Source organism: Clupea harengus, chromosome 17 (genome assembly GCF_900700415.2).
Source record: "Clupea harengus chromosome 17, Ch_v2.0.2, whole genome shotgun sequence".
Classification (NCBI taxonomy): Eukaryota; Metazoa; Chordata; class Actinopteri; order Clupeiformes; family Clupeidae; genus Clupea; species Clupea harengus.
In genome coordinates, this window is record NC_045168.1 from 4079222 (window position 1) to 4101550 (window position 22329).

The 22329-nt window shown below is 39.2% G+C and overlaps 2 protein-coding genes and 1 long non-coding RNA gene across 4 annotated transcripts; all 3 read right to left on the minus strand.

Annotated features, from left to right (window-relative positions):
• Window positions 1-13: 13 nt before the first annotated feature.
• Window positions 14-4604, minus strand: LOC105890189. Of its 2 annotated transcripts, none has more exons than XR_004165598.2 (10): window positions 4497-4604; window positions 2863-2903; window positions 2621-2664; window positions 2228-2274; window positions 1829-1888; window positions 1529-1586; window positions 1239-1268; window positions 888-928; window positions 522-579; window positions 14-247 (listed from the first exon to the last, which is right to left on the minus strand). It is a non-coding gene; the product is annotated as an uncharacterized LOC105890189 (long non-coding RNA). The 2 variants fall into 2 exon arrangements; XR_004165597.2 differs by having other exon boundaries at window positions 18-247; window positions 2228-2279.
• Window positions 4605-8460: 3856 nt separating this feature from the next.
• LOC116224469 (transcription factor 24) lies at window positions 8461-9246 on the minus strand. The gene is made up of 2 exons (XM_031584411.1): window positions 8803-9246; window positions 8461-8571 (listed from the first exon to the last, which is right to left on the minus strand). Exons 1-2 carry the CDS (start codon window positions 9244-9246, stop codon window positions 8461-8463), a joined length of 555 nt encoding a protein of 184 aa, XP_031440271.1.
• Window positions 9247-11897: 2651 nt separating this feature from the next.
• ppp1r42 (protein phosphatase 1, regulatory subunit 42) lies at window positions 11898-18298 on the minus strand. Its single transcript, XM_042710313.1, has 8 exons — window positions 17586-18298; window positions 17223-17389; window positions 16826-16964; window positions 15801-15917; window positions 13891-14008; window positions 13428-13592; window positions 13037-13138; window positions 11898-11911 (listed from the first exon to the last, which is right to left on the minus strand). The coding sequence occupies exons 1-8, from the start codon at window positions 17715-17717 to the stop codon at window positions 11898-11900; spliced, it is 954 nt and encodes a 317-aa protein (XP_042566247.1). The 5' UTR covers window positions 17718-18298.
• Window positions 18299-22329: the final 4031 nt, after the last annotated feature.

Consider the following 22329-nt stretch of genomic DNA (forward strand, 5'->3'; position numbering starts at 1 on the left):
TCAGTTCATCACAGTATCACCATCCCAGATTTTGGTCAGATGGGTAAACGGCAAATATGTGAGTCATCATTGTAAAGACTGCATTAAAGACATTTTTTTCTGGCACAAGAGATTTACTTAAGGTTTGTAGCTGTGGTCACAACACAACTTTAAATACCACACACACACATATTGCATAGCAAATGCGTAGACGAGTAATACTCATGTTATGAATTACCTTCTGCCACCATCGTTCCAGCTCAGTCATCTAGAATACAAGAACAAAAATCTTTAAAGTGATGAACCACTTATTTTGTCATCAATGCAACCATTAGTAGCATGGTGCACTTCAGTTCATCACAGTATCACCACCCCAGATTTTGGTCAGATGGGTAAACGGCATAAATGTGGAAGTCATCATTGTAAAGTTGTAGTTACAAAACAACTTTACATGTCACACACACACACACACACGCACACATATTGCAGAGTATGTGAGGGTTACTCATCTATGTATTTAGGTCATTCATATTTTCAATTACCTTCAACCACCATCTCCAATCACAGATGTAGAAGAAAATCCCTCCTGCTCGGAGTCGTCTGAAATCCACCAAAAAACATCTTTAAAGTGATGAACCACTTCTTGTTTTTGTCTCTAACCAAATTTGCAGCAGGTCATCAGTTCATCACAGTATCACCATCCCAGATTTTGGTCAGATGGGTAAACGGCAAATATGTGAGTCATCATTGTAAAGACTGCATTTAACATATGACTTTTTCTGGCACAAGAGATGTACTTAAGGTTTGTAGCTGTAGTTACAACACAACTTTATATGTCACACACACGTATTGCAGAGTATGTGAGGGTTACTCATCTATGTATTTAGGTCATATATATTTTCAATTACCTTCAGCCACCATCTCCAATCTCAGATGTGTTCGGAGTCGTCTGAAATCCGAAAACAAAAATCTTTAAAGAGATGAACCACTTCTTGCTTTTGTCACTCATGAAATTTGCAGCAGGTCATCAGTTCAGTTCATCACAGTATCACCATCCCAGTTTTTGGTCAGATGGGTAAACGGCAAATATGTGAGTCATCATTGTAAAGACTGCATTTAACATATGACTTTTTCTGGCACAAGAGATGTACTTAAGGTTTGTAGCTGTGGTCACAACACAACTTTAAATACCACACACACACACACACACATATTGCATAGCAAATGCGTAGACGAGTAATACTCATGTTATGAATTACCTTCTGCCACCATCGTTCCAGCTCAGTCATCTAGAATACAAGAACAAAAATCTTTAAAGTGATGAACCACTTATTTTGTCATCAATGCAAACATTAGTAGCATGGTGCACTTCAGTTCATCACAGTATCACCACCCCAGATTTTGGTCAGATGGGTAAACGGCATAAATGTGGAAGTCATCATTGTGAAGTTGTAGTTACAAAACAACTTTATGTGTCACACACACACATATTGCAGAGTATGTGAGGGTTACTCATCTATGTATTTAGGTCATTCATATTTTCAATTACCTTCAGCCACCATCTCCAATCACAGATGTAGAAGAAAATCCCTCCTGCTCGGAGTCGTCTGAAATCCAAAAACAAAAATCTTTAAAGTGATGAACCACTTCTTGTTTTTGTCTCTAACCAAACTTGCAGCAGGTCATCAGTTCAGTTCATCACAGTATCACCATCCCAGATTTTGGTCAGATGGGTAAACGGCAAATATGTGAGTCATCATTTTACAGCACAACTTTATATGTCACACACACACATATTGCAGAGTATATTACTCTTTTATGTATTCAAGTCATTAATATTTAAAGTTACCTTCAGCCACCATCTCCAATCACAGATGTAGAGAAGAAAATCCCTCCTGCTCAGGGACATCTGGAATTCAAAAACAAAAATCTTTAAAAGTGATGAACCACTTCTTGTTTTTGTCTCTAGTGAAATTTGCAGCAGGTCATCAGTTCAGTTCATCACAGTATCACCATCCCAGTTTTTGGTCAGATGGGTAAACGGCAAATATGTGAGTCATCATTGTAAAGACTGCAATTAACATATGTGAAAATCATTGTATGGCACTTCACATATAAATACCAATTTTTTTTGTACATGTTTGATTTAGTTACCTATCTCCCGCTCCCTCTCCCTCACACACAATATATATTTATATAAATGTTCATTTGTGCCTTCATATTTCATCATTATTCCATTATAAATTACCTTTGGCCGTCACCTCAAGAAAGAAGTGTAGAGAATAGAGACAGCTCCTGCCCTGAACAATTTATGATCCAGGAACAAAACAAAATATTTCAAATAATTAGCTATTTATGAAAAGGTCAGCTATGCAAATACATAAATGCAAATGAATCATGTCTATGCATATACTATACTATATATGCATGTACTTTTATTTATCAAATATGATAATTAAATGGTCTGTATCTGCCTAATAATGACTGCTACATCTCCTCAGATAGTCACGTATCACCACCCCAGATTTGGTCAGACGGGTAAACGGCAAAGGTGAAAATCATCATAGCTGACACACAGCTGATTCGGTTACATGCTTCACGAAATGAATACAATAAATAAATAGGAAAAGAGTGCACTTACCGCTATAACCTCTCGTGGACTGGCATTTCACCTTAATAAATAGGCTACAAATAATAAAAAAAATAATGGTGTCAATGTATACATCATACTCCAAACACCATCACTGAATAAAGCACAAATTCTTCTACAGGTTCATGTTTTTCTATTTCCTATATATTGTCTGAATGTTTATATAGAAATATATTGCAAGCCAACAAAGTGGATGGTCCATACACAATAGAGGTCAATCTGTCCACGCTTACCTTATAAAAGCAGGGGCCATGAGCCTTTTTGTGAACTTCCACTATAAAGATGCAGAAGGAAAAACAATGTAAACAAAATTTGTAAATCAACAATCAGATGGCAAGTAGTTCATTGTTTCCCTGTGAAACTGGAGCAGAAATGCAACTCTGTATTAAACGTAGGCAAATCCCAATCCATTCTAATTTACTTGGCTAAGTTTTAACAGTCAAGTGATGACTTTCTTACTCCACCCAAACGATTCAACAAAATATGCCACAAATTAATTACCCTTGTCTCGTGTTTTAAGTATTGACTTTTAGCCACTTCTAGATAAGCAGCACTAAAGGAACAGCCAATAGGTCTTTGGCTGTATTGGACATCTATGACTAATGCACTGAGGGTCAAAGGTCGCATGTTCCACAGCTTGGGAGCAGCCCTGCACTCACGCTATCACAATGGCCTCAGTAGGACCGAGGCAACTCAAGGTCAGGACCTTTACCAAGACTGCAGGCCCTCAGAGAGCATCGAAGTTGAGCTTCTACGAGTGAAGAAGCAAGTAAGGCGGGGGAAGTCCCTTAGCGGTGTGGACACACACTGGGGACCTCCCAGACCTGGCCAGAACGAGGGACACTCCTAACAATGTCAGCCTAAATGGCAAAGGGCCAATTTATCAATGGAAGAGGGATACAGAGCTGCCAGTATGATTTATGGCTGGTCCAGTTGGGACATTTAAACCTTTAGTTGAGCAGGTCATAATTTTTGGTTGCTTGCTGGTAATTAAGTGTTAAGCAGCCTTGTGTAAATTTCCATAAAACTTGTTCAAGTTGATCAGCCATGTTTCTACACTACGAGGTCCACACATTAAAATAGGAAAGCCTGACGTGAGTTTCTTGCGTTCTTATTCTTAATGAATATCTTACAAAGGATGACTTTTTACCAGCCAACCTTAACCTAATATAAAATGTGCCATTTTCATGAATAACTATAAATTATACAACTAACGTCACAGGGCAAATAAGGCCAGTATATCCAAACGGTCATCTCTGGTCCATATCGCTTCCGCATATAACGTTACATACAGAAAGATACCAAGTATGACCAGGGATACCATGTGGCTATTCGGTGCGGACACGTGGTCCAACCTTAATGTATAGAGTGGTGAACACTTTCGGTAAAGCAAACAAGATGAAAATACTTCTAATTCAACTAAAATATGCTACATACATTTTCGATGTAACGTTAACTTTCAGACGAGGTAACAGAAAACCAATCGTTAGGGATGACAAGGCAAAGCACACAGGCCTAGTACCGCTAACGTCACTGTTAACTTGCTAACAAACAATTCGCTGGAGTTGTGCCTGCATTTGTACTTCGTAACGTTGTACGTTAATTTCCCCACACAATCTAGTTAAAAAACAAAAACATTCGGTCTGTAGCTCAGTGATATCAATCGTACTTACACGTAATGTGGTCGAACCGTGTAACTAAATGCCTAACTTACATAGCTCGCATTGGTTTCGCCAAACAGATAATGGTGCTAGCCCATTTGGTTAGCTAGTATAACAATCAGTAGATTTTAGTTTCTTAACTCATTGCATGACATGTCTTTGGCTACTTATGAATAAAGAGAAACGTGCTTTGAAAAACACATTACCTGTGCAGTTGAACGCAAAAATGTATGCAAACTGCAACAGTCGAAGGCGGCTGTTCCACGTGTGCCAGCTGCTAGCTGTGGGAAGAGGTCGAATTAAGCGCGCCTGCGCGGAATATCAAAGGAACAGACGCGTAGTGTTTTACAAATAAAACTCTAAATTGTTGAACACTCATTGACCATTGTATTAAACGTCAGAGAATGGCACTTATTTATTTCAGCAATCACATACAGATACTGTGGAATTTAGTCGAGGAAATTAAATAACGGACCAATTAATGGAAGCACATTCATAAACTTCAAACATTGAGGTAACATTTGGATGTAACTTTTAGCATACAAGTAGCCTATGGCTAACTGACATATAATTAGGAAGATTGTTTGGTCATAACCAAAAAAAAATCAGGTCCATAATAGTAAAACTCTGAAGGCAATTGTATATGCTTTAAATTGATAAATTATTAAATGCATTTATTTAGGATACACTGTGGTGCTATGCTTGAATTACTTCTCTCAGTAAGATACTGAATAAAATTGACAAGATATATTGCCTTTAATCTCCCAACTTAACAGATAAAGATACACTAGCATGAATACACTGTTTAAATGTTATTTTTGACAGTGTCACGGTCAGATGACTGCTCATAATAATACATACATCGAGAAAAAAATACAGGCTTAATCTAGGGCGCCCGCAGGATTGTCGTTCATGGCATAGACATATATACATCTATGTCTATGGTTCATGGTACGCACACTGAAGGAAACTGTGTCAAGAGTTTGCTACACACAAGGTAAGTGGCAGCAGCTCGTTAACGTACAGTCACCATCTACTGACGTAAACAGAAGTAATAGAGAGCGTCTGGGGCATGGGACAGTGTAAAAATATTGCACTACTACGAAACAAGCCACATTTGAAAAGAAATCAGTGCATTGTCACATTTTCTTGTTATATAATGGTGCGTTCGTGAGCAACTGGGAATTGGGAAAGTTCCGACCTCGGAGTGGGAGAATACACCTGAACGCCTGTCAAACTCGGAGCATCCCATTAGGAAAGTGGGATGTTTTTTTTTTTAGAGAGAAGTAGGTTTGACGCCACTCTACATGGCAACGTTAGTGGTGAAAAATTAAAAAGAATAGTTCCACGGGCCTTCAGGTCGGAACTTTCCCACTTTCCAGTTGCTCATGAACAATCTAGATTAGCCTACATTATAGTGGCTTAAAAGGACTGCTCATTTTGCCTAAATTAAACTCAGCCATACCTATTTCTTTCTATTTTAAATCGCTCAGATGCGTAGTTAACTTGGTAGCAACTGAACCCAGTGAGGTTTAAATGCATTTGGAAAGAAAGAATAAACGTCAGTCTGATAGGCCTACTGATGAAAATTATTTTCTTGGCCGCTAGCCCATTTTGTGCACCAACAGTAACCAACAGTTAGCTGTTACTGTTAGTAACAGTAACCAATCCTGGCTTTACATGGTCTTGTTAAAAGAATGAAACTCAGCCTCCCTGACCTGTTTTGTCAGACTCCCTCAAAACTCTTTCTGTGTCGATTTCAAAGTCTTATGAACATTCATTAGAGCCCATCCTGTTATTAAAGCCAATGTATCTGTCATACTGTTCCTCTATGTATTCAAACCTCTCAAGCAGCTGAATGACCTTTCCGCTGAAGCAGTCGAGACAGGCATCAGTAGAACCTTCATTGTATTGAATGTTTGAGTACATGTCAACTGTCTCTCTTAGGATGGTGCACTGATCAGAATCAGTTCCCTGCTGCATTGTTGAGTTGCACCAGCTCATCTGAAGTCCAGACTGGGCATCACTTTACTTACTCAGTGACGGCTAAGTTAGGTTCCATCGCCTGTTTGTTTTTGCGTTCAATTCAACTACATTGCTTTTTTGTAAATTTAAAAATTCCTACATTATTCCAATTTACTTTCACATCATTAGCCTACATTCTGGATCTGCCAATTCCACTTCAAGTCAATACTACCTTCAATATGCTACTAATCAAACAGGTGGGTACAGGTGGGGGCGCCACTGGACCTATTCATTCTTTTTCCTGCATACTCAAGTGCAGCTCTCCTTTATGTAGGCCTAGGCTAGGCTATTTGAGCTTTATTGAGCTGTTCCTATTACAAATTCATGGGTATAAAATGGTAAATAGACTGTTAATTGAAATGTCACTCTTATACATTGCTGTTACACAGGGTGTGAAAATATGCAGGGCCCAGACCTGTAGTGGAGTTCGGGGCCTGCTCAGCTGTTCAATTTTCACGCAATTTGAGACAGAAACAGTAAGCATAAAGACAGCCCATGGTATGCAGGGCCCGTTGTCTGTCGTACATGAACATAACCCCATGCATTGTACCACAATGCTTGTCTACATGAAAACACTACATGCTTGGTCACACTGACACAGGACATGGACATCGCCATAGGTTACCCACAAACTCATGTTGATAACGGAGAAAACATTTACAAGGTTTTTTAAGGCAGAAATTACATTTCTTGTGAACTGTTGGAATCAGAAAACACAACGTCAGCCTATGTTTAGTAAACCGAGGATTAGCTTGGCCTGTAGTGCTGTTTGGAGATTTTAAACTGGGAGATAATAAGGTTGAGTTTAAATGGTTCTCATATATTAATTTCCTTCCTTGCTCAAATCAGGAACAGGAGATAACTTTTCCTCAGTCTCCTCTAGCGTTGCCTTCGCCTCCTTCCCTTTATCCTTTTTCTGTTTTGAAGCTTCTTAAATCCATAGCAATGAGTTTTGCCTAAGTAAATTTGCTAGTTAACTTCCAACAATGCCGACCATACCAATAGTATACCAATACCAATAGCCTCCCAAGCTATGCCATTATACCAAGGCGAAAGCGTAAAGTAGATCTGCTGCTTGAATGGCACACAGAGGAGGTCCCATTTTTGACCCATACTTGCATTTTTGATGAACCATATCATATTATTTTCCTGCTCTTTGATACACGATCGGAACGACAGTTCAATAGATCCGGGGTTATTTTTTTATTATTATTCGAATCAGGGGATATTCAAAACATTCGGGATTGTGAACCAGAACGCAGGCCTAACGACGCCCATGCTCTTGCACAATAATATTTGAAGTGTAATCAAGCACAACAGTACATTGTTACATTTACATCCATATTTACATTTTATTTATCGACTTGCTATTCATCACATCATTCACTCATTAGTTTTTGACAGTAGCGGGGAAATGAAGAACATCAGAAAACACGTTTCAGTAACTTAACTAGAGAATAGCTATTACATTGTTTTGTCTTGTAATATAAATATATACGGTGCATAATGTTTGTTGGTTTTATCCTCATTTCATTAAAGTTCATATTTCAAGAAAAACATCTGCAATCACTCACGTGGAAAAGAACGAGAAAGGAAGAGGCTTCTACTTCTATTGTTGCGCTTCTGACAGTCCACTTCACATGACGAATGTTAAGTTATTCACACATGCATTTAGTGCAAATGTTTCAACTGAAAGTGCATAGCCAACAAGTCAAGCATGACAAGCTCATTATCCCAACACACGGAATTTCAGGGAGTACCGGGTATAGCCCCCCAACATGTACAGAACTGCAGAACTCAACGGAGAACCCAGCCTCGCAGACAAAACGAAAAACCTTTGACAATTCAAAACGTAAATATATTTACAATATACATACTTGTAATATATTAATGTGCACACAGGCCATCAGGCAACTTCTTGTTTTCATCACCGCAATGTTTTTGGATTGGTGTTGAAGTTTTAAATCCAAAATCCATATGCTTTGCATGGTTGGAGTTATACAACTGCATTTCACAACCATAAGAAAACTGAGAAAAATAAAGGCTCATCAAATGTCTAATAATACAGTTATTGAGCTTCGTTGAGCAAGAGTTCAAACCTTCATCTAGACACTGCCTCGGAATAGAATGACATACTTGAGCAAGTTAATTGGTTTTGGAGGATGACGATGAGGATGCACCTTGATTCTCATTCTGGTTGTTTCCTAGGAAATGGCCTGAGGCGCCTACGTACAGCCGTGATCTCATTGGCCATTTCTGTAATACACAAGAAAATAGTTCACTACACAAAAAGAGGACAATCAGAACATTTTGCGGTGTATTTACTTCCCAGTATCCACGTGTTAATTGACCTATATTATAACAAAAAACCCTCCGATTTTGAGTAGCCTCAACATCACTTTCTGAAGTAATTTTTCGAAAAAAAGATTTGTATCACCATGTGAGTAATGTAATAGAAAATAAATTGCATTTCTTTGTGACGCTTACCTTTACAGGATGTAAGTATCCATCACCTTTGAGTGACTGTAAGGCCTCGGTTTGTTTTGTGATCTCTCCCTCTTCCACTCCTTCCTCCTGTAAGGTTCGTGTCAAATGGGCTATGTACGTAGTGGCTAAGATCAAAACATCGAGTTTGGACAGTTTCGTGTCCGGTGGCACCGATGGCAAGGTTCTCTGTAGCTCCAAGAACGCGTGTCTGAGAGTTTGCACCCGACTCCTTTCCCGGGCTGCGTTAGCTGCAGCCGGACGTCCCCTGCCTCCAAGACTACTGCCTGGGACCACCCTGGAGCGAGACAGGGCCTCAGTCCGCCGGCTTTCGGTCGATAGCATGTCGGGACTGGGGCTGGAGTTGGGGCTTGATGTGGGACTCTCATCCATAACTGTCAGTGGACCATTTCCACTATCCATGCGGATCGTCTGTCTTCCAACCATAGGGACCACTTCTAAACCTGAATGGCAACACATGTCTCATTTGATACATTCGACAAACACACTGTCAAAATCCTAAAGAGGACATTACATAGAACTTTGCAGCCAGTTCTTGATTGATGAACACGGCGTCAGCTCCAGGCAAAGAACACATTTCTTCTAATGATGCTGCTGCTGTGTTAAACAACTGCATTATTGCTGATAGTGTTGATTGTTGGAGGGTGTTATTTAAATAGGCTATGTTGTATTTGGTTAAGCGTAGCTGACAAACAGCAAAAAAAAGCACAGGCAACAAAAAAAATCCCCAAACAAATGTATTTTATGATTTAGAAGACACTCAAAACGCTCCACCCATGAAGTCATGCAGAGGTTAACTTTTTAAAACAAAGCATGCAAGGGACAAATTATCAGTTTTCTGTAAAAAAAAAATATCTAATGACATTAAAACAATGTGAAAGACATCTAGCTTACCTTATCTCCTCTGCTGTGATGTAAACGAACTGCATACATCAACGTAGTTGTGTCTGGACTCTCATACGTGGCTTCTTGCTGCGCCGCTGAGGAGATGAAAAGCCAAGTCCAGTTTCAAGTCCCAAAAATCTATATAAACCAGGCGCGGTTAGCGGAGAAGGTGCGGTGATGCCCCTGCACACGTTGCGCTCTTACCTGAATGACTGCGAGTCTCAGGAGCCTCTAATTTATTGGTAACACAAAGAGCTGACAAGTCTTTCACTCCGGTGCAATTAATCAAGAACCCCTTAAAACTCCCTGGCAGTCACTGCGGCTCCTTGCTCTTTTCACTTTCGCAACTTATTTCTATCTGAGAGCGAAGACGTATTTTCAACGCCAGAGGCAGCATTTTTTCCTTTCGTTGGGGGACCAACTCGTATTTCTTGTTAGACTTCAATCTAGAGATAAATAGTGTGCGTTAATACGATATAAAAACACATGCTTCGTGAGATGGAGTTATTTTTAATATTTAATCGAAATAACTGATGTTTATGCTCTTGCTCCCATCGTTCATATCTTTGCAAAAACTTCATTGACCTCTAGATTAGTTTAACAATTCTCAATAGTGCGTTAGTAAGAAGATATTGCCATAGTGTTTGGAGTTGCAGAGAGCATACACAGTTTCATTTTCTGGGACACAGCTAAATAAGGCCCAAACATTGCAATCAACAGGCAAGCTTGAGGAAATTCTTGAGAGACTAGTAAATTAATCACCCTGATTTCCAAGGTCCGCAAACGGAGATGTCGGTAAATTAATGAATGGAATTATTCATAACATGTATATCTCAGACTGTTCTTAATAAACATTGTTTTTGTAAGGATGAAGTAACAGTATCGCTCCAGGCCACTAATTATGAGGTAAAGCAAAAAAGGTTAAGTAAGCTTCTCTGCTTAATTACTCCCCATCTTTCAGAGGTTATACTCTTGTGTGGTTTTAAGAGCTCATTCAAAGGTACGCAGGGAATTGAAGCCACGCACCAGTAATACAATGACCAAAGTATGTTTCGATTCAGCGATTTTTTCGTATAGAGAGAATTGCGAATGAGGATTAGTCCACATACGAACAGAGATAATTGTCGAGAAATGTAATGTCAAGTCAATGTAATGTAAAGTCAATTGGACATGTTCCTCATCGTGGGGTTTGACCTTAGTGGAGGCATAAAAAAGTAATGAAAGTAATGAAATAAAAGCTGTCTCAAATATTTATGTGAGGTTCGTGTATATATTAGCTATGAATGAACATGTTAACATACCAAGTCAGCATCCATGTCTTAAAATGATAGTTGTCTCACACTTCAATCAATTAATGAATTCGAATTAATTTACAGAAACATAAAACGTAAAACATGTGAATGAAATAGTTTAAAATTTACAGTTGAAATATGAAGCAGCCTATCCTTAATTTACATGTTCAAAATGATGCTTCACTTTGTGAGGAATGTCTGTTGTTTGTATTTCATTCTGTCGAATAGGTTTTTAACTCATCCATTGTTTGTCAAGACATACAATGTTTAATCATTGCACTGAGGATGCAAGACTCCAAAAGCTATTTTGACACATCATTTCAAATACCAATAATCACCAAGGAATACAAATAAGCATATAAATAAGACAAAAAAAATCATTCATGTAAAGTAAACAAGCTAATTTATTTATTTTTGTGTGGTTTCACAATAAAATAGAAAATGAAGAATAAGAAACTATAGGTGTCATATTTAAAACAGGAAGCAGAGGATCTGAAACAGGACTTGTTCTACAGTCCACAGAGCGCAGTGTGTTCCATCCATGTGAAATGTTCCACACTGACAGAGAAGTGACAGTGGCAAAATGTGGCTGTAGACTTCCATCTTCAGAGGGCAGAGATCCTCTCCAGACGCTGCTGTGACAGGCTGAGCTTTGCATGGGAGCGTGCAAGGAGGTGTGTGTGTGTGTGTGTGTGTCAGAGAGAGAGAGAGAGAGAGAACGACGGAGAGAGAGAGAATGAAACAGACAATAAATAGAGTAAAGGTGTGAAACAAAGAATTATAAAAATGTGTGTTTTTTGGGGGGATGAAGAGGGGCCGTAATATCTTCTCTTAAAGCAAAGTCAGATGACTCCTGGTTTTATGACAAGGTGAGTAGCCCCCCAGTACTTACTGGCAACATCACATTCTGTGACCTGCGGGGCACACACACACAGACACACAGACACACAGACACACAGACACACACACACACACACAATCAGAAATGTCTCAACAGCATCACAGAAGTATTCACATCTACTGTATCGCTTGAATGCATTTAAACTGAAACAAGAAGTGTGATTCTAACCTTTTTTTGTGTAAAGTTGCCTTAACAGTGTATTTGATTATATTTTTTGTATCTTGCATTTCATGTTATATGAAATCTCTTGTTATTTATTGACTTATTTGCCAAGTTATCATTATACACTATATATTTTAGTTACACAAATAAATACATTTGGATTATGATTTTCATATATCAGAATAAGTGTGACTAAGCATTAATGTCTACAAGTAATTGGTGAATTTTGTCAATATTATCATTGTGCGGCTTTTTTAAATATAAAAGCAATCTGAAATATATTATTCAACTATGATATTATAACTTCTATGCCTGAAATGATACTGGGGAATCATGAAGCAGTTAAATTCTGAATTCTGAATTAATGAGTCAGAGGTTACTTATTAAATACACACATACACATTCACACACTGTATGCTGTACTGCAAGATTCAAGACTGTACTTATCAGATTAGAGTGCAAAAGTGTCTGTAAAGTAAGCTCTGAAATCAAAAGGGCAGTGCTGTGGTTATCCTACACATAATGAGCTCATGTTTGGCCTTTGCCCCCAGAGCTTGTAAGAAAGATGTTTATTTGTACAGGAAGAAAAAGAAAAAAAAACCTTCAGGTTGGAACATTTGACAAACAGCAGACCATTCATCAAACACATGAGAAGAAAAGTAGCGAACAGTTATTTCAGAAACACTCAGGTGAGAAACTATTTAAAAAGAATACAATTTTGTAGCCTATTAATTGATATCCAATGATAATGTGTGTCTCACAGAAATAGTCTCTTCCTTTGTTATCAATTTTTTTAGGACTGCGTATACAAACAATTTTCTAAACACATTAAATGGCCACAAAAAATTGCATCCACCCCTGAGTCTTTAAGAGGTTTAAACTAACATGTGTGCTGGTCTAAAGACAGCTATAGGACTGTATACTGATAAGTATAATCAACGTCTACCTATACTGCACCTAAGTGTCCTGCATTCACTTTTCGCGCCATCTCCCCGGCTCTTAGCGTCCTTCGTCCTCCTCTTGCCCCTGAAGCTGCCGTAGGGGACGATTGAACATTCGGGGACATTTTGAATGGCGACTGTAAAACAAACAGGGGCTCAAGACACAGGAGGACCAAACAGGAGTGTTCCTATACAACTGTAGTGATAACATGCACGCTTAAGATTGCTTGAGTCCTAATATAGTATAAATGATGATTTGATTTAAACAAAGCCCAGACAGACACCTAATCTGTAAGTGAAGGCATGCACTGTGATGGAAGATGTGGATGTGAGCCTCTTCCAATGGCACAGATATTGTATTGACACAACATGACAGTGTCTGCAAAGCTGAGCAAAAAAAAAAGCGAACGCCTATCAGCCTCACACCAGGACCGACTTCACTGCAGCGATGTGTTCTCTCACCATTGAAGGGGTAAGTGATCTGTCCTGTCATGACTCTCTCGTCCTTCAGTTTCTTCTTGGCTTTGGAAGCCTTCCAGTTAATTAGGAACTGCCTGGACAGCTCATTGATTGCTTTACTGTCAAGATCCTCTAAAGCAAAATAACTTTGGATCATTATCATGTTCTTTTATTATTTGTATTTATTAACCCCCCAGAACATTTTCACAACCTTTATCATCATTAGTCATTTCAGTGGGAACAGTAATGTCTGAGCTCAAACAAGCCTTAAATGATGTCTGTACCGTAAGTTACCCTTTCAATGTCATATACAACAGAAATGTTATGAAGGTGATTATAGAGATTACGATTACATATATTTATAAAATGAAATATAACATTGACGTTTATTTATTAAATTATAACATATACGGTATATGGATTTTCTTACCTAGCATTTTGCACACAGTTATGACTCTGTCTCTGTACTTGGGTTGCTGGCATATGGGGTTTCCACTCAGATCCATTTGATGTAGTTCAGGCCACTGACCACACACTATCTCAATGTCCTAAAAATACAACAAACGTACAAAAGATCTATGTACCTATGTATCTACGGTATCTATTTATCTGTGTGTATACATATAATTTATGTCCTCTGAATGTGAAAATAATAATAAACACCATATCAAAATTAAACATGCAAAACATGATTTTGTGATTAAACAGAAAATAATCTCTTACAATAATATTTGTACAAATACCTCAACACACATCATTAGCACATTTACTACCCATTCTATTATTGTGCTTACAGAGGCAAAACAAAGTCTTAAACAAAAATAAAGGTATTACAGGGGAATGTACAGGCATAAACAGGACGTCAGCTTGTTCTAATAAATGCTGTCACAAGAACGGCTTAACTAACAAGTTCCCCCGGGCACCAGTCCTCCAGCATGTTGCCCCGCAGTGTATGTTTATCTAAAGACACATTAATCCAAGGCTGGAAATATGAATACTCTCTGGACACGCTCTGATTGTGCATTGCCTTCCTGTCTCAACTTAAAGTGCTTCCACTTTTCAGTCCACGTGCAATCAGTTTCTCGCGGGGACCCCGGAGTGGCCTGAGCTGCTCTCAGGCGTTTGATAAATGATCTGTCAGGCCCGTCACTCACAGAAGCCTGGCTGGGAAGTGCCCCAGCAGCGCCAAATTGCCCTCCCGTGTGTGAGTGCTGAGAGCGGGCCCTGGCTGGGTCTTCCGCTGGCCCCCACAGTGGACTAATGATGGCCAGTTATGAACCTGTATTTGACCAGTGCTTCGACCCATACCCCAGCCCCCCACCCCCCACCCCCAGGCCATCTCCTCACAACCTCTCCACCACCCCCAGCCCTGCAGTCTGACCACGCGCCGCTAACGGCCTCTGCAGATACCCATTTGTCACTCGGCTCCCTGCCTGTCATAATCTATTTTAAAAATCCATAATGCCTCCGCTGGATTCTGGGGCCAAATTGTGCCAAAGGAGGGATTGATCCTGCTGGTGCTGTCATCGCCCAATCAATAAGTGGCCGAGGGGTTGTATAAATTAAAGGAGATATCCGCTAACCAAGAAAGCAGCCCGTGACACATGTATTGCAATTACCTGCAGCAGGGATATCTGTCAGCAGTCAGTAGATGCTGTCCAACTCTCTTTTACTTCAAACAGTGGCATCCTGAGGTTTACATTTTAAGCTGGGACAAGTGCCATTTTTAAAAAGCTAGTGTTTAGTGGAAAAAGAGACCTTTCTGGGTTGTAGCATTACAAATAAAAGAACGGCTCATTTTTCAATATTAGCTCCAAGAGAAGTAAAGTACATCTCTTGCTTCAGATGATTGTCCCCTGTAATTCTGTGGTGGACGTGGAGTATCAGATGCGTGATTCCGAGCAAAATCAGCCCTTGGAGGAAAGGAAGAAATTTGCACTTGTTTAAGTTGTCAGCAGAGCTGGTCCCTGGGGAGTAGCTCGCTGATTTGTTGAATAATTCGGAGCCTGTGCAAATCCAGGGACCAGGAACTGTTGGCAGGATTTGAGGGATTTGGTTTTTAGCACCCTGCTCTCCATATCATTTCACACACCACTAGAAAAATGCAACTTTATTATGGAAAGAGTCTCTGATCAACAGTGTTGCCCATGTGTCCGTTTGCAATGCGACGCATATTTATCTGCTGTACTGTGATGCTATTCCTTTTCTGGTACTCTCTTGGACAAACTTTACGGAGCAGTATTTTTGAAGGTTAGCTTTTCTCATGCCCAACTGCTGTACTTATGTTGTGAATGAATGCGTGTCTTTCTACAAAAAAAGTGCAGTGAAGTTTCCACTCACCTCTATGTCCCTCAACTGGTTGTCTGATGCATATAAATGTGTTAGCTTTATCAGAGGAGCCAGGTCCCTGATTTCATCAATATTGTTGTTGTTGATGTTGAGGACAGAGAGTGATTCCTGATGATACAACACATGAAAGGTTATACTCAACGGTACAATGAATACAGAGGTATCACATCCCAGAAATGCTTATAAAACTCATTTTGGAAAGAGGTGCTATTGCTTTTGGCTGTTTTATTTGGTTTTAAAGGGAGGGGTTTTACCATGCCTTAAACGGGGGAAAGCTCCAGTTCCTACAAGTGTGCCTTAATTTCTTTAATTATCAAAATAAACAAAATTTCTCAGATTTGCACTTTGTTTACTCACGGCCCAAGGAGTAAACAGTCCTTGGTGATATGTCAGAAGAAGAGAAAACAGAGGGCGCTTTTAAATCACTGAGAAGGTTTTGGAGAGCCAAACACATTATATCTGATTTCTGGACCACCTTACAAGTGGAAAAGATATTTTTCCCATTACCTACACTGGGAGCCACCTCTTGGGCTCTGGCACTGACAGTTTGCCGTAATGTGGTTTAACTCTTTTCCCTGTCAGCTTCCTCACTGAGGAGATCAGGGAATAATAGTAAAATAGAAATAATTCTGTCGGTTGGCTCTCTTATGGATAAGAATTCGGCCCCCAATTAATAAATACCCTCATTTACTCTGGACATTAATATGGTGTATTTCATGCCTTGTATCGGTACCACTGTACTATAACTTATTACCACTAATAAAATACTTGTACTAAAACACTGTACTAAAACTAATTACAATAAATAAATAAATGAATTTATTCCTTATTGTAAGTACGATACCAGTATATAGCACCACGGGAAATAATATAAAGTGGTACTGAAGAGAAGGTATAAATATGAAGTTCTCTTGGTGTCTGGGTCTGAACTTGAGCTTGGTGTACAGGACCATTTTCTCTGTCTGAAAGTGAAGTTCTCTTAAGCAAAGATTTGACTGTAAGTGAGGTGTTCTTACGGCGAGCGAGTGCATGGTCATGGGGTCAAAGAGCAGCTTCTCTCCCTGTGGTAGCCTCTGGCCCTCAATGTGCAGCTCCTTCAACTCCTTAAGCCCGTCTAGACCCTCGAGAACCTCGATGCTGTTTCCTCCAAGATACCTGACATAACAGATCACCACCAGAGCTTTGTCACACCAGCACTGCCACCAGCGCCTCCACGAACAGCACCACAGACCTCTCTAGCCTCCCTCCAGATCAGGTAACACACTACTGTTGTTTCTGTTATTTCATATCACCAGCGCAAGCAGGCAGAGCAGGCTGATCCTATTTCAAAGAGTCTTGTTTCTGTCCCCCGCCCCCAGAGCTTGTTGCATGCGTGCATGTAACTGTGTATGTCGTGGGAGGTCTTGCACTCACAGTTTGGTGAGCTTGGTCAGGGCAGAGATGTTCTCTATATGCATGAGGTTGTTGTTCTGCATGTACAAGTGGGTGAGGTTGGAGGCACAGGCCAGGTTGGAGATGTGCGTTATCTGGTTGTCATACAGGTACAGGACTGTGAGATTTCGACACATAGAGAGGTCATCCTGCAAGAGAAAAGTTCATGAGAGCAAGACAAATTAATTTATTAAATAGCTGATGTTGAATATTTAGAAATGTGTCCCTATTCTATGTCTATGGGAAATTATGCTGAAAATGTTGTTCATGTGCTTCATATTAACACATACAAATATAAAAATGTGAAGTAAATAGTAGCACACAATGTTAAAAGAAAATACTCACAATATCATCTATGTTCTTGTTTGAGAAGTTTAAATGAGTGACTTTCTTGAGGTATTGTGGGAGGGAGTTGTGTCTTTTATTCTTAGACCGATTGCTGTATTTGGCAATAAGATCCACTGTCAGACGGACCATGATGGCTCGTCACACCAAAATGCTCACAGAAGAAAATGTCCTTACCAATACAGTCATGGGACAATGACCACACAAGTCTGTAAATAACAGATAATGAGGGGATGAGGGTCAATTACTAATTAAATTTAAACAAAAAAAAAGTCTGGAAACTTAAAATATCTTGTTTAAAGATCTACACATATTGACCTTCAAATTCATTCCAATAGTAGTTAAGTCTAACAGTTAAAAGATAATTAATCTCTGTAGTTATGTTTTTTTTTTTTAGCTATCTGGAATTTGATCAGTTTATCAATGGTAAAATATTACTATGTATATTGCGTATGATGATGGCACATGATGTGTAAATATCAGAATGTCAGCATATATGAACTGCTTAATTATCCCTAAAAATAACACTGTGGGAAAATGGGGGACATTTTCAGTGGGAAAAGTAAATAGATTTGTGCACAGATAAGTGTACAGATTCAAGTATTTTAAAGGGCCAAAATAAATGGAGCCCTTAAATACCAGCTGAAAGGGCTCCTTCTCTTTTTTACCTCAGATACCAAATATTGCATTACGGTACTTTTACACATACCATATAATATTCCTGAATGTACAATATGCAGTTGCTTGTGTGTTTTTGTCTCTACTCTACTCACTTTTACTGGTACTAACCATTTACATAGTGACTATGTTGTACAAAAAGGGTTCACACTGAGTAGATGATGCATAGTCAACTGACCGTTTGAGTAGGGCCTTAAAATAAACCTTGAACTTTACATTTAGGGTATCTGTCATATAGGATAATTGAGAGATTGCCTTCAATCTGTAGACACGTAATTCCTTAATAATCCCTTGAATTCTGATTAACTCAGGAAAATGCCTTAATCATGCCTTGTATCACATATTCAGGACTAACAAAGGGCTTGGCTAAATTCAAGGTAAAATTAAAGGAACATGTTTGCAAATTATAATAATAATATAAATTAAGGTCTTTTGCATAGTTTCAGGGGCAAAAAAGGGGAATGTATGTGTATTTTAAGTGTTTTATGTTTTTAGGTGAACCAGCAGAGTACTGACAGTGCTACCCAAAGGTACTCTAGATGATTGATGTTAAAACCATTAACTCCTCTCTTTCGGTCTCAGAAAGACAGCATTCCAAAAACGAAGCAGAGGAGGTCAAAGGTGAAATACACAGTAGCGACAGCAGTGTGTAAAGACAGGTTGTGGTGAGAGAAGATCAATTGATTGCTAAGGGAGAGGCAAAAAACTTCTATCATAATGCCCCGGAGGTTTGCATATTAGCTTGACCCTGGCCTCCCCGAGACATCTTAATACAGGCCCAATTCTTTGCAGCATAAGATTCCTCTGTCAGGGTTCAATACAGGTCTTGTGGTAAGTTCAAACCCCTTTAGAATCCAGGAGAATCCAGATCTCAACTGGCCTACTGTTGAGTGAATGAATGTCACAAATAATATGATGAATGCCAAATTAATAAATATTTACTTTCCCCAATGTTAAGATCTGTAACTTCCTGCCCTGAGCAAAAATATCATTAACCAAAAAAGATCACCAAAGTATGACAGAGGCAAGGTTTTTCCTCCACTTGATCTTAGGGCAAGGGGCTCAGGGAGAGTTGACATGATGGATTTTGGACTGATGAAGATGTCTCAAGAGGGAAACCTAAGGTTTTTGATGACAAAAATGAAATAGCCAAACAAAATAAAGCATTTAAGATGAAATACAATCAGTACAAGCAGTAAACATGAACCGTTGTAGAGGTCAGTTTTATCTAAAACTGTTTTCGCTTTCATCTCTTGTTCACATGGCACTACTACTACTGTAAGCCCAGGAGAATCCTATAGGTGATGGAGGGGATGGCATATCACATAATAATAATAATAATAATAATAATAATATCTTTATTTGTCATTGCACAAGTACGAAATTGAGGTAGCAGCTCTCAGACACAAAAACAATAAAAATATAGATTGAACTATACAGATTTACACTATAAATACTTAGATTAAGTAAAAACAAGTAAAAACACAAGACATATTACACAACAGAGAGGCAAATACAGGTCAGTTTTGTGCATGGTTAAGTGCTATGATGGCTATGGGATAGAAGCTGTTTCTCAGCCTGTCTGTTTTTGCTTTGATGGTCCTAAAGCGTCTCTCTGAGGGCAACATGACTTTAGAGTAGGCATATTTTAGTTTACTGTTGCCAAGATTATCTCCAGTCTTAAACTTCATCAACTACAATGTAAGGTAACTTAAAGTTTCAATGATTAGCTTATGAAAACACGTTAGTTAGTTTGCTACATAGCTTGCATTGCTGCATGACTTACCGTAAGAATCTTGCAGCGCCAAGTTACTCAACTTTTCACGTTAACACACTGATGAAACCTGGATGCTGAAGTATTGACTTGGGGCTATTGCACTGGTTACGTCGTTATTTCATTGCACTCACACAAGATTAATCTGGAGAGAGTGGTGTTTCACCTTGTCTTCATTTAACTTTCATAACGCAGACTATTCCTCCGTGTATTCCACTGAATTGAAATCGGTCCACGACATTGTTTGAGGAGATGGTTGCTATGGTTACACAGCGCAAAGACAAGCAGGAAGTCAAGGTGACACGTGAAGGTAACTTGATAGTTTCTGTGACGCCGAAAATGTATACAAATGTATAAAACACCAGAAACCGAAATATCGAGATGCATTGAACACACGTGAATGTATTGAGAAAGGTTTCATGATTCCCTCTAACAACATTTGTGTAACCTACAATACGCATCTCATGTGTCAATTTAAAGTCAGCAGCCTAACAAGAAGCTGTAAAGTAGATGTCCTCTGTTAGGCCCCAATCTGTATATACCCATGTCACGTGGACACAGAATATAATACAACTGGGAGGGATTGTACTGAAATTTCTTTAAGGTGAGAACATACATTACCCCCCCCCCCCCCCTTTTTTTTTGTAACTAATAAAACATAACCTAAAGGTAATCAGGCCTAAAACAAACATGAGAATCCACTAAGGACATTGTAGATGAATTACCCTACATGGCTTTGGCATTAACTAATTGATCAGATTCACTGAATTATTACAGCAGTCAGGTACGAAAACAAAACACATCCTTTAGATTTGTAGGCTACTCATTAAACAATAAATAGGCCTACAGTAATTCTGTGCAGGTAATACATCTGCAGATACCTCCAACAGTTAACTCTGGGTAAAATATTTGTTTTTGACCATTAAAATACAATCTGTTATTTTATCCAATTTTTATCAAAACGTGCTCAAATATTCATAAAATAAAGCCTTGGTGAATAAGATTTATTTTTATACCATGTTTCCCCCACACTCTTTGTAAGAAAACAAATGTTGGTTTTGGCTGACTAGATTTATTCAGAGGAAAATGGCTTCACTGGCACTTAATTTGAGGAGGAAAATACTGATGAGGACAGAATCAATCAGTAAAATACCATTTTGTTTCTTTCTTATTCAAAAAGTTGGACATGGCACTGAAATGTAATAAATCATGCAAGGGCTGGCTAATCCATTTGTTTTCCAATAAATTAATTTGGTGGAGAATATGATATGGAACCAGCACTCCGCAACTGGTCTACATAATATTTGATGTGTGCCAAATTTCATTTCCACAAGCACTAACTGGGGAGGTCAAAGCAGAAACAAGTATCTTTTTTGCACCTCTTGCACCAATTTGAAGGGGGCACCCCTCCCCCCCACCAAAACAAACAACAACACGGTTAAACCTTGTTAAACATTGACTCGTGACCTGTAGATATACTCCTAAGGGCCATGGGCACCGAGCTCCTCCAGACGTTCACATGCTGTAATCAGAGCTTATGTTTATCGGTTTAAACATTTTGAACGTAGTCGTCCCCTTCCTCCCCCCCAATCTTGAGTCCAAGATCAAGTTCCATCCCATAATAATCCGTATCATTCCTTCTGGCAACATGTGGGACCCGTGGAGGTTGTGGGTGTGCGAGTCACAGCAGTGACCCGTGCATTGTTATATAACATCAGGGAACGAGCTTCCTGAGAGTGAGTGACTTGACTCCATTTATGCATGCAGAGTACTTGGCAGGGAGGAAATTGAGCACTGAGGCTCCCCCCCCCCCCCTCCTCCCCCACCCCACCCCCTCTTCTTCTTCTTCTTTTCCAGGGCGTCCCCCGTGGGGCCCAGAGCATGTTTCAACCTCTCACTACCACGCTTGTTGAGATTATTTGGAGATCCAAAGTAAACACCATTGCTACCAAATATCTTCAGCCCTCGGCAGAGGCCAGTCGTTCCCCAGGCGGCTGGAATCTTAATAGGTGGCCGGTGGTAAATAACCATTCGTCAAGTTATACTTATCACTCCACTGAACTCTAAAAAACCCACTGCTATTGAAAAAATGTATCAAATGAAACAATGCTTATTTATTATTCTACTTCATTTTCTTTGAATTCTGTAAATGGAGTGGAATTCCTGTGTAGTTTCACGAGGCCTTTCTATAATGAGAAACACACTGGAAGAGCAATTAATATACTGTGCCAATGTCAGTTTTGTTGTGTGAAATATGGGCCTAATGGTTTTTTTGTATGTTTGTCTGTTTAT

Excerpts from the sequence above, each read along its gene's own strand:
- LOC116224469 (XM_031584411.1), bottom strand. The coding sequence starts at position 9,246 with ATGGTTGGAAGACAGACGATCCGCATGGATAGTGGAAATGGTCCACTG. Across the intron at positions 8,572-8,802 it reads GATACTTACATCCTGTAAAG|AAATGGCCAATGAGATCACG; the intron begins GTAAGCGTCACA and ends TGTGTATTACAG.
- ppp1r42 (XM_042710313.1), bottom strand. The coding sequence starts at position 17,717 with ATGGTCCGTCTGACAGTGGATCTTATTGCCAAATACAGCAATCGGTCT. Across the intron at positions 15,918-16,825 it reads TGACCATGCACTCGCTCGCC|GAATCACTCTCTGTCCTCAA; the intron begins GTAAGAACACCT and ends TTGTATCATCAG. Across the intron at positions 14,009-15,800 it reads ACCAGTTGAGGGACATAGAG|GACATTGAGATAGTGTGTGG; the intron begins GTGAGTGGAAAC and ends TTGTATTTTTAG.